This window comes from Podarcis tiliguerta, assembly GCF_965153285.1.
Source record: "Podarcis tiliguerta genome assembly, chromosome: 12".
Taxonomy (NCBI): domain Eukaryota; kingdom Metazoa; phylum Chordata; class Lepidosauria; order Squamata; family Lacertidae; genus Podarcis; species Podarcis tiliguerta.
Window position 1 is genome coordinate 56,020,083 of NC_139545.1, and position 12,652 is coordinate 56,032,734.

The window sequence follows — 12,652 nt, forward strand, 5'->3', positions numbered from 1 at the left end:
CCTAAGCAATCCTGATCCACAGTCCCACCCCCCTCCAAAAAAAACCTCCCCAGCTCCAGAGAGGTTTGGGGTGGAGAGGACTCTCAGAACAAGGTTGGAAGGTGCCATGGTGGAGGCTGTGGGAAGGGGAAAGACTCTGGTGGCTTCAGCTAGTTGTTGTTGTTTAGTCGTATAGTCATGTCTGACTCTTTGTGACCCCCTGGACCAGAGCACGCCAGGCACTCCTGTCTTCCACTGCCTCCCGCAGTTTGGTCAAACTCATGCTGGTAGCTTTGAGAACACTGTCCAGCCATCTTGTCCTCTGCCGTCCCCTTCTCCTTGTGCCCTCCATCTTTCCCAACATCAGGGTCTTTTCCAGGGAGTCTTCTCTTCTCATGAGGTGGCCAAAATATTGGAGCCTCAGCTTCAGGATCTGTCCTTCCACTGAGCACTCAGGGCTGATTGCCTTCAGAATGGATAGGTTTGATCTTCTTGGAGTCCATGGGACTCTCAAGAGTCTCCTCCAGCACCATAATTCAAAAGCATAATTCAAAAGCCTTTGTGGTGTAGTGGTTAAGAGTGGTAGTCTCGTAATCTGGGGAACCGGGTACGCGTCTCCGCTCCTCCACATGCAGCTGCTGGGTGACCTTGGGCCAGTCACACTTCTTTGAAGTCTCTCAGCCCCACTCACCTCACAGAGTGTTTGTTGTGGGGGAGGAAGGGAAAGGAGAATGTTAGCCGCTTTGAGACTCCTTAAAGGGAGTGAAAGGCGGGATATCAAATCCAAACTCTTCTTCTTCTTCGGTGATCAGCCTTCTTTATGGTCCAGCTCTCACTTCCATACATCACTACTGGGAAAACCATCGCTTTAACTATACGGACCTTTGTTGGCAAGGTGATGTCTCTGGGAGTTTTCTTGGCAGGGATACTGGAGTGGCTTGCCGGCTCCTCCTCCAGGTGGATCATGTTTGGTCAAAACTCTCCACTATGACCTGTCCATCTTGGGTGCCCTGTTCGGCATAGTTCATAGCTTCTCTGAGTTATTCAAGCCACGGCAGTGTGATCCATGAAGGGGGGCTTCAGCTAAGTAGAATACAAAAGGGGGAATTTCTCTTTTAACTAAACTCATGCTTGTGAAACTGCAACTGGAACAGAAACCGACTTCGGTGTTGAATGAAACCTATAGTCAGGGAAAGTGGGGTTGTTGAAAATGAATGCATTACCAAATATTCTTGTTTTGTCTTCTGTTGAACATTCTGTAATGAGTGGTGTGACTGTCTTGAAAGATGGCAGTAGGAAATAACCTTTTTTTGTTGTTGTTTCCTTTTTGTGGGAGATTGGGAAGACCACCTAGAGTTGTTTCTGAAACTAAACTACGCTTTGGAGCGAAACTTCCTTGGTGTCTCTAAATCATGCATCTAAAACGCAAATACTCATCATTTTAGGAGTGTAATGGTAGCGATGCCTATCCACTCCAACAAGGGGATGGTATGGAGAAGCATACATTTGCCATGTGAAATATATGTGTGTGATATCCTGTGATCTTGTAGGATAAATCAGATGTTGAGGTGTCAGTTGAGAGGGCAGAAAAGCAGCCAGAGGAGAAGAACTCCCTTTTTGCACTATCTAGGGTCCCCATCCCTTGCTGTGTTCCTATAAGATGTTTCAGGATGGTAGCTCCAAACCTGAGTCCTATAGTGATAGGAATATAAGGAGCTTCCTCAAACCAGGTTGTGCTTTTGGCTCACCTCGCCTGACACTGCCTGCTCGGACTGGCAGCAGTTCTTGAGAGCCTCTGTCAGAGAGAGGAGTCTCAGCCACCATCTCCTACCTGAGATGATTTTATATGGAGACGCCAGAGATTGAACTAGGAAGAAACACATGCTCTACCCCAGATCTCTTTATAAACGATGATCTGGGTAGCAGCACAACATCTCTGGATGGAACCCTGTCTTTCATAGAGATTGTAACGTGTGAACGAACCAAAACTTAATCAGCAAGGTGATATGGCTGTTGCTATGTGCATCCGAGTCATTCTAAAAGCCCCCGTTGTCAATCTATTTGTTACCCAGGGAGATCAATTTACTGAATTTGCAAGCTGAAATTTTTAACCCGGCCCTGTACATGGCTGGTGCCTAAAACATTCCTACTCCGAGGAAATTGAAATAAGGAATTTGGGCAACTTCTCCAGCCCAGGACTGAAGTCCTTACCTCAGAGGCTTGTTATGAAGTAAAAAAAAATAATGAATGTGTTAATCACATTTGGTTTTGCCCTTCCTCCAAGGAGTATAGGAGACTTTAGATGAGATCATTCTCCTATAAATTAGGCGGTGGACTTTGGGAATCTGAAATTCTTGTATGCATTCTGCCAGCTACGTGTTGGTTGATCGTGAACCAGTTTTTCCCCTCTCTCTCTCTTTGTCTAATAGGCCTCACAGGGTCACTTTAAATTAAGGGAGAGGGGGCAAGGAGAGCTGTGTGCATCCCCCTCCCCAAATCTCATGGAGAACAGGGTCAAGTAAAAATGGGGGAAAAAACCAAAGAGACTATTTTCCATTTTAAACGACATTCCACAGAGCTTGAATCAAGGATATGCTGTTAAACTTGCAGCATCTAAAGAGATGCTTTGTTGTTGTTGTTGTTGTTTAGTCGTTTAGTCATGTCTGACTCTTTGTGACCCCCTGGACCAGAGCACGCCAGGCCCTCCTTTCTTCCACTGCCTCCCACAGTTTGGTCAAACTCATGCTGGTAGCCTCGAGAACACTGTCCAACCATCTCGTCCTCTGTTGTCCCTTCTCCTTGTGCCCTCCATCTTTCCCAGCATCAGGGTCTTTTCCAGGGAGTCTTCTCTTCTCATGAGGTGGCCAAAGTATTGGAACCTCAGCTTCAGGATCTGTCCTTCCAGTGAGCACTCAGGGCTGATTTCCTTCAGAATGGAGAGGTTTGATCTTCTTGCAGTCCATGGGACTCTCAAGAGTCTCCTCCAGCACCAGAATTCAAAAGCATCCATTCTCCGGCGATCAGCCTTCTTTATGGTCCAGCTCTCACTTCCATACATCACTACTGGGAAAACCATAGCTTGAACTATACGGACCTTTGTTGGCAAGGTGATGTCTCTGCTTTTTTTGCTTTAAGAGATGCTTAAATAAACCAAAAACCCTACATAAGACTGGTGGCTCTGTTTCTAACATTTTCCTGACTCCTGTTTGATGCTTGTCAGAGCTCTACCAAATTCCAGGGCCTTAATAGCTTACTTCTGAGAACAGGTGTGCCCTTGGCCATCAGTACCTGGAACAGGACGAGTCCGTAACTCAAGTCAAGAGTCCCAGAGGGCCTGCTTAACAAAAGCGCTTAAGAGGCCTTACAAAATTGAGTTTGCCTTCTGCCAGGGGCCATGCTTTCAGCCAGGCAGCCTGACATATTTATGGCACCTGCAGCGTTCTGCGGAAGGCTTTATTGGGAGTTATTAATATTCAGGTGTGGGTGTGTGCAGGGGAGAAACAGCCTCTCTTTAAACCGGCACCGAGTGCTATAAAGGGAAAGCTTTGTACATCCTGTTTCTGAAAGTGGATCTGAGCAGGCAGGTGGCTGCGATCGCACATTCCTTGCAAACTGTCTCATCGCCATGGAACGACATCGCAAGCAGAATAACCTACTAAAAATCTCAAAGGTGAAACACGGGCTTCTTCTGCATGCCTACTACATACAGGGGTCCATAAGCGTTGGCTTAGTTTACTTGCTGGACATTATTTGTGGCTGTTTCTGGATACAGTGGATGCTCAGGTTGCGAACGTGATCCGTGTGGGAAGCACGTCCGCAACCCGCAGCGCCGCGTCTGAGAGCCAGTGTGGTGTAGTGGTTAAGAGCAGTAGATTCGTAATCTGAGGAACCGGGTTCACTTCCCCGCTCCTCCACATGCAGCTGCCGGGTGACCTTGGGCCAGTCACACTTCTCTGAAGTCTCTCAGCCCCACTCACCTCACAGAGTGGTTGTTGTGGGGGAGGAAGGGAAAGGAGAGCGTTAGCTGCTTTGAGACTCCTTCGGGTAGTGATAAAGCGGGATATCAAATCCAAAGTCGTCGTCTCTTCTTCTTCTTCTTGTGATTCGGCGCTTCTGCGCATGCGCAAAGCGTGATTTAGTGCTTCTGCGCATGCGCAAGTGCCGAAACCCGGAAGTAACCCATTCCGGTCCTTCCGGGTTCGGCGTGGTGCACAACCCAAAATCGCGCAACCCGAAGCGTCTGTAACCCGAGGTATGACTGTATTGTTATTTCAGATGTCAGATTTGTGCCTTTGTGTCGCATGACACATGTAGGGCTGCTTTTGAAGACAGGTTGGAAACTTCATCTCGGGCAGAATTCGTCAGCCAGGTTGCTCACCGGGGCAAGACGGTTTGAGCATATTACACCAATCCAGACCCGACTGCACTGGCTGACCATTAGTTTCCGGGCCCAATTCAAAGTGCTGCTTTATAAAGCATTAAACAACTCAGGACCGCAATACCTCCAGGACAGCCTCTTTCCATATGAACTGACCCAGACCCTGAGATCGTCATCTAAGGCCCTCCTTTGTGTGCCTCCTCTAAAAGAGGTCCAGAGGGTGGCAACACGAGAACGGGGCCTTTTCTGCAGTGGCTCCCCGTCTGTAGAATTCTCTTCCTAGGGAGGTTCGGCTGGTGCCTTCATTATTCACCTTTAGGCACCAGGCAATGATGTTCCTCTTTAACCAGGCCTTGGGCTGATTGGCACCTGGAGCCCTTTTAAATGTGTTGTGGGCGAGGGGATCATCAGTTTGTTTTTGTTCTTATTTTTATTATGCATTTTGTGATTTTTTTATATTGTAATTTTATGTTGTGAACTATGAGATCTTTGGGTATAGGGTGGTATACAAATTTAATAAAATAATAGTAATAATAGTAATAACAACAACAACAACAATAATATAATGTGAAGACTGGACGCGGGTGGCGCCGTGGGTTAAACCACAGAGCCTAGGACTTGCCGATCAGAAGATTGGCGGTTCGAATACCTGCGACGGGGTGAGCACCCGTTGCTCGGTCCCTGCTCCTGCCAACCTAGCAGTTCGAAAGCACGTCAAAGTGCAAGTAGATCAATAGGTACCACTCCGGCAGGAAGGTAAACGGCGTTTCTGTGCATTGTTCTGGTTTTTCCAGAAGCAGCTTAGTCATGCTGGCCACATGACCTGGAAGCTGTACGCCGGCTCCCTCGGCCAATAAAGCGAGATGAGCGCTGCAACCCCAGAGTCGGCCACGACTGGACCTAATGGTCAGGGGTCCCTTTACCTTTAATGTGAAGACTGCAGAAGAGCATTGCTGGCAAATGAGAGCATATATTCAGAGCAGGTGAATGAGCCTGTGAAATTGTGGCTGATATTTTTAGGTCCTGTAATAGTGTGGTCTGAGTAGAGATGGGGAAGAAATTGGCAGCTGGGCTTGTTTCAGAGGTTTGTCTCTGTATTTGTATCTATGTTAGGTATTGTCTTGTTGCTGATGTGTAGTTTGGGGCGGATGCTGCTGCTGTACATTGAGTCAAACCGTTGGTTCATCTCATTGTTGTCAACACTGACTCTCCCCACCCCAAAGTGGCTCTCCAGGCAAGGATCTCTCCCAGCCGTATCTGGAGGTGCCAGTGATTCAACCCAGGGTTCTTCTGCGAGCCAAGCTCATATTCTGCTGCTGAGCTGTGGCCTTCCTCCAAGCTGATATTTGCCCTGTTCATCTCTGCCCATATTCTGCAGACAGCAGCAAGGAGCTTTACAACATACTGTTCCGGAATTGCTTTATCCGACTAGTAATACATTTTATTAAACACACCCAGATGGCACTCACAAGCGAGCTTTCCATCACAGATGCTGAAAATAGCACGTTGGCACAAATGTTTCTGCATGGAATGTTAATGAAATGCTGGTATGTCAACAATAGGTTTGAGATCCTGCTATAGGTTATTTCCTGGTGCCAGTCAATCTGAAGTTTGTTCTCTTCAGCACTGTGGTGGCAGTAGCTCTCAACATGTAAAAAAAAAAAAAGACTTTTCCTGGGGGCTCGCTCTACAATCTGCTACAGATGGCTTGGGCGCCTTGCCAAACCTCTTATTCTTCCCGCCATCATCTTGGAATGTGTGTTTGATAAAACCAGGGAAGAGAAGTGGATTCTGAGCTCACCTGAACTGAGTAGCTTCGACTGGAACTGAACCGTCCTGGCCAGATCCCTTTCCCCCACTTTCCCCCATTGCTCACCCCACTGCTTGTGTTTATACATCAACACAACTTGGCATCCTTTGCGCTTAAGAATTTGGGCACAGGTGGTGCCAAAGATTTTGCTCAGAGCAAACCCGAGAGAATATTGTTTTGACTGAGAGAGAAAGGTGCAAATCCAAGCCTTAGCACTTCCCACTCAGAGCTGACATATGAAATGTTCAAGCTAGAGAGTAACGCTCATGACTCGATGTTTTGGACTACAACTCCCATCAACCTCAGCCAGCAGGCTCATGGGAGTTGTAGTCCGGCAACATAGGGAGGGCACTGTGCTGGCTATCCCTGCAGTACCGCAGCCTCCCCCAAATCTGGTGCCCCCTGATTCCTTGGAATACAACTCCCCTCATTCCCAGCCAACATGGCTGTGCTGCCAGAGGTTGATGGGAGTTGTAGTCCGAAGCTTCGAGAGGCAGGGAAGGATGCTGTAAGCATAAGCTTTCTCGTTCTATTTATTCATTTATTTATTTTTTAAAAATTATTGAACAAGGAGAGTCTTAAAATACATGCAATACCAGCAAACAAACATAGAAATTATTGAGAATATACATACAAAAGAACAAAAAGAAAGCAAAAAAAGAAAAAGGGGGGGAGGGAGGGAAGAAAAGAAAAAAAGAGAAGAAAGAAGAATAAAATTATGAATAGAGTAAAAAAAGTAGTAATATCTCATATTTCAGTCTGCAAAGAAAATAAACTTCCGACTATACCTATTGTACTAATTTTCAAATAAACTATTATTTACACAGTTACACAACGTTGTTTTTTGTTACCTTAATTTAACTTTATCTGACATGTACTTTGTATTACAAGGCTCATTCAATATCTGCCAGAAAACTTTTACTATTGCAGTACCCTTTGAGTAAGCATTCTCATTTTAGACCCACCCTTGTGCTGGCAGCCTATCAAACTCTAAATATAAGGACGATACCGACTTTCCCCATTGGTCTGGCTAGCCCTGTATTGGCCAACTGATTGGCTCTTCGGGGTCTTGGGCAACTTGCTACCCAATCTCCTTTTGAACATCACTGCCAGAGATGTCAAGCATTTACTCTGCCTCAAAGCTTACATCAAACGTGGATGTCAGGGAACTGCCATCAGTGTCCGAGGGAGAGAGCAAGCTCCAAAGGGATCCCAGAGAGCGTCCCGGGAGTGGGAGAGGCAGCCCATCTTCTGGGGAAGAGAATCAGCGTAGCTCCAGTGGAGAAGGGGGGCAGATGGGGGAAGCGGCGAGGCGGTCCCATGATGCCTTGCCGGGGATCAGCGGGGAGAGGAGGGGTCCTCCGCTGCCCACGCCCTCCTTTGCGCAGAAGGCTTCCGCGCAGGGAAAGTAGGAGGAGACTGGGCTTCAAAGAGCTTCTTTGCTGGAAGAAGTTTAAGAAACGCCCACTGACGGATTCTGCCAGCGATTGAGACAGCCACGGGCGAGTGGCTGCCCGGACAGGAAAGGTTCACTCAGGCAACCCAGCCAGAGGTTGGGACAAGCTTACACATGAGCAACCCCTAGAACCATTACAGTGGACTAGTATCCCATTCTGAAAGGGCACATTTCCTGATGGAACCAGATAGCTGATGTCTCTTCCTTTCTCTTTTACTGCACAGGTCGGGGACCACAAATTCAGTGCCCACCGGATTGTCTTGGCGGCCTCCATTCCTTACTTCCATGCTATGTTTACAAATGACATGATGGAGTGCAAGCAAGATGAAATTGTCATGCAGGGCATGGATCCAAGGTAGTAATAATAATAATAATAATAATAATAATAATAATAATAATACAGTGGTGCCTCGCAAGACGAAAAGAATCCGTTCCGTGAGGCTCTTCGTCTAGCGGTTTTTTCATCTTGCGAAGCAAGCCGATTAGCGGATTAGCGCTATTAGCGGTTTAGCGGCTATTAGCGGCTATTAAAGGCTTAAGGGATTAGCAGATTAGCTGCTAAAAGGCTATTAGCAGCTTAGTGCCTTAGAAAAAGGGGGTGGGGAGCGGAAAAAAACCCCAGGAATCGCAAGACATTTTCGTCTTGCGAAGCAAGCCCATAGCAAATTCGTCCTGCGAAGCACCTCCAAAACGGAAAACCCTTTCGTCTAGTGGGTTTTCCGTCTTGCGAGGCATTCGTCTTGCGGGGCACCACTGTAATAATAATAATAATAGTAATATTTATTTATACCCCGCCCTCCCCAGCCAAGGTCGGGCTCAGGGACGGCTAACAAGCAATAATAAAAACAAGTTGAATGAATACAACTTAAAAACAAGATTAAAATACATTAAAATATTGAAACATTAAAATATTAAAATGCAGCCTCATCACAGGAGGAGAAAGGAAAAAGAAAGAGGGGGAGGGAATCAAATTGACTCCAAGCCAAAGGCCAGGCGGAACAACCCTGTCTTACAGGCCCTGAGGAAAGAAATCAGATCCTGCAGGGCCCTGGTCTCATTAGGCAGAGCGTTCCACCAGTGTTGAAAAGGCCCTGGCTCTGGTTGAGGCTAATCTGACTTCCCTAGGGCCTGGGACCACTAGGGTGTTGCTATTTATGGACCTTGAGGCTCTCCGTGGGGCATACCGGGAGAAGCGGTCCCGTAGGTACGAGGGTCCTAGGCCGTGAAGGGCTTTAAAGGTCAAAAGCAGCACCTTAAATCTGACCCTGTACTCCACCGGAAGCCAGTGCAGCTGGAAAAGCACTGGGTGAATATGCTCCCATGGCAGAGACCCCGTGAGGCGCCTCGCTGCAGCATTCTGCACCCGCTGGAGTTTCTGGGACAGCTTCAAGGGCAGCCCTACGTAGAGCGAATTACAGTAGTCAAGCCTGGAGGAGACCGTCGCATGGATCACTGTGGCCAGGTCGGGGCGGGAAAGGGAAGGGATCAACTGCTTGGTGGTAATCCATGGGGAGTTCCTTTCGGGGGTGCAGCAGCTTAGAAACACTGAAAAAGGGATCTGATCCTTCTCAGTTGTGGAAAAAGGTCACCCCCGAAATGAAAAATTGGAATCTCCCATTTACCACTCAATGAAAATGACTTCGAGAATTTGTCAGACATATTGAAACCTTACCAAAAATTGCTGGTACAGTCATACCTCGGGTTGAATGTGCTTCGGAATGAGCGCATTTGAGTTGCGCTCCACGGCAACCCAGAAGTAACGGAGCGCATTACTTCCGGGTTTCGCCGCTTGCGCATGCGCAGACGCTCAAAATGATGTCATGCGCAGAAGCGCCAAAACATGGCACGCACACATGCAGACACGCGGACATGGGTTACGTTTGCTTCTAGATGCGAACTGGGCTCTGGAACAGATCCCGTTCGCATATAGAGGTACCACTGTACTGGAGAATTGCTTGAAGCAGGAGCCATCCTTACTCCAGATACCAGGAAGTAATCAGCGCTCAGAACGTACAAAGTAAGGTGGGAACTTTATGGTGCTTGTAACCAAGACAAACCACAACTTCCATTTATTCTAAACAATAAGAAGTGATATACAGAGTACAAAACATTGCACAAGTACAGTGGTACCTCGGGTTAAGTACTTAATTCGTTCAGGAGGTCCGTTCTTAACCTGAAACTGTTCTTAACCTGAAGCACCGCTTTAGCTAATGGGGCCTCCTGCTGCCGCTGTGCCGCCGGAGCATGATTTCTGTTCTCATTCTGAAGCAAAGTTCTTAACCCGATGTACTATATCTGGGTTAGCGGAGTTTGTAACCTGAAGCGTATGTAACCCGAGGTACCACTGTACTAGAAAATTTGTAACCTCTGGTTTTCCTGCATTATAATCCATAATTATAATCATTACATAATTCCTTATACAGTTACATATACAAAAAAATGTTTTATTGATTTGGGGGTGAGTTTTTCTCCCCAAAACATTTGGAAACTGCAGTTCCTTTGCTTTTAGGCAAAAGTCCATCTAACTAAGCCACAGGAACATGAGGTTGTAAAGATGTTATAACCTTAGTACATCACAGCTTATCTCTGCAATCCCAAGGTCTAGAAGCGCAATGTTCTTGTTGCTGTCGAAGGCCGGGAATCCTTGGAATCTGACAAAGGTCTATCAATCAACACAGACCTTGCCAGGGGTTGAACGGTGCTGCCCCTCCCCACCGCCCCTCACTCAAACACACACACACACACACACACACACACACACTTGTTTTGAAGTGGCTTATAAAGTCGTGTGTGTGTTTACTACAGCTCACGCTCTCCCATTCTTCCCTGGCCTGTCTAGCGCACTGGAAGCTCTGATCAACTTCGCCTACAATGGGCACTTGGCAATCGACCAGCAGAATGTCCAGTCCTTGCTGATGGGGGCAAGTTTCCTGCAACTGCAAAACATCAAGGATGCCTGCTGCTCGTTCCTCAGAGAGAGGTGAGGGGGCTGCTTCCGGATAATCTCGCTGCTATGACGCAGGGTGTGGTTTTTATTTTATTTTATTTTTTCTATTTTAACAGATAGAACATATACCGTATTTTTCGCTCTATAAGATGCACTTTTCCCCCTCCAAAAATTAAGGGGGAATGTGTGTGCGTCTTATGGAGCGAATGCAGGCTCCATGGCTTCAGCGAAAGCAACGCAAATAATAATAATAAAAAATTTTATTTATATCCCGCCCTCCCCAGCCGAAGCCGGGCTCAGAGCGGCTCACATCAAATGTATAACACGTTAACATAAAATCAGACAATCAATTAATATACATCCTCAAATCAGATCAGGTTCAGAATAAAATCCAATCAGATGGCAACCCGCAGATTAGGACCATAAATGCTCACCAGGCCCAACTGTTTGTGCTGGACTTATATGGGCCTGTGAGAAAAATTGGGAGGCCACTTTCATGCAAGTTCTTATGAAAGGGGAGAGGGAGTCAGGCTGAACCCCGACCAAAGGCCTGGCAGAACAGCTCCGTCTTGCAGGCCCTGCGGAAAGATGTCAAGTCCCGCAGGGCCCTAGTCTCTTGGGACAGAGCGTTCCGCCAGATCGGGGCCACGGCCGAAAAGCCCTGGCTCTGGTTGAGGCCAGCCTAACCTCCCTGTGGCCCGGGACCTCCAAGATGTTTTTGTTTGAAAACCGTAAGGTCCTCCACGGGACATACCAGGAGAGGCGGTCCCGTAGGTACGAGGGTCCTAGGCCATATAGGGCTTGAAAGGTCAAAACCAGCACCTTAAACCTGATCCTGTACTCCACCGGGAGCCAGTGCGCCAGGGAGAAAAGGCAGGTTATAAATACATACATATAAATAATAATGATGATACATTTAAAGCTAGATGAGACTCAGCTCTTCTTCTAGGTAGTTGGGATTGTCCTGTCCCAGCAGCTTTGGATAGGTGCCCCGTTGGGGTGAGCCAAGGAGGCTACTGGAAGATGGTTTCTCATGAGCAAGTCCCAACAGTTGAGGTGCCTGGAACTCTCTCTTCACCATTTTGGAACTCCCCCTCCCCTTAAAGGTTGGGCTGACCAACCTTTGAACCAAAAGCAATAGTAATAATAGTAATAATAATAATAATAATATTTATACCCCGCCCATCTGGCTGGGTTTCCCCAGCCATTCTGGGCAGCTTCCAACAAAATATTAAAATATAGTACAATGATTCATCAAATATTAAAAGCTCCCCTAAACAGGGCTGCCTTCAGATGTCTTCTAAAAGTCCGATAGTTGTTTATCTCCTTGACATCTGATGAAAGGGCGTTCCACAGGGCGGGCGCCACCACCGAGAAGGCCCTCTGCCTGGTTCCCTGTAACTTCACTTCCCACAGTGAGGGAAGCGCCAGAAGGCCATCGGAGCTGGACCTCAGTGTCTGGGAATAATAATAATAATAATAATAATAATAATAATAATAATAATTTATATAATGCCATTTATCAAAAGATCCCAGGGTGGTGGGAGCTTTGTTACATCTTAAAGACGAACTAATTTATTGTGGCATGGCAATCTTGGACTATAGTGTACTTCACCAGATCTATGAAATGCTAATCAGTAGAACCAAGTGTAAAGGGACCTGGGTGGTGCTGTGGGTTAAACCACAGAGCCTAGGACTTGCTGATCAGAAGGTCGGCAGTTCTAATCCCTGCAATGGGGTGAGCTCCCGTTGTTCGGTCCCAGCTCCTGCCAACCTAGCAGTTTGAAAGCACATCAAAGTGCAAGTAGATAAATAGGTACTGCTCCGGTGGGAAGGTAAACGGCGTTTCCGTGCGCTGCTCTGGTTCTCCAGAAGCGGCTTAGTCGTGGCCACTTGACCCGGAAACTGTACGCCGGCTCCCTCGGCCAGTAAAGCGAGATGAACGCCGCAACCCCAGAGTCGGCCATGACTGGACCTAATGGTCAGGGTTCCCTTTACCTTTACCTAGAACCAAGTTTAGCTTACTCACTCTAAAAAATATTTGGTGGCCAAGGTTACAGAGACGAATCCCTTTAACAACCT

The 12,652-nt window shown here is 47.2% G+C and overlaps 1 protein-coding gene across 2 annotated transcripts in view; it reads left to right on the forward strand.

Moving 5' to 3' along the window:
- The window catches only part of KLHL18 (kelch like family member 18), a 45,540-nt gene that overhangs the window by 7,795 nt on the left and 25,093 nt on the right, over positions 1-12,652 (forward strand). For both annotated transcript variants that reach the window (XM_083406493.1, XM_083406492.1), the window contains exons 2-3: positions 7,848-7,978; positions 10,463-10,603. In XM_083406493.1, the coding sequence (XP_083262619.1) occupies positions 7,848-7,978; positions 10,463-10,603 (272 nt within the window). The remainder of the gene's footprint in view (positions 1-7,847; positions 7,979-10,462; positions 10,604-12,652) is intronic.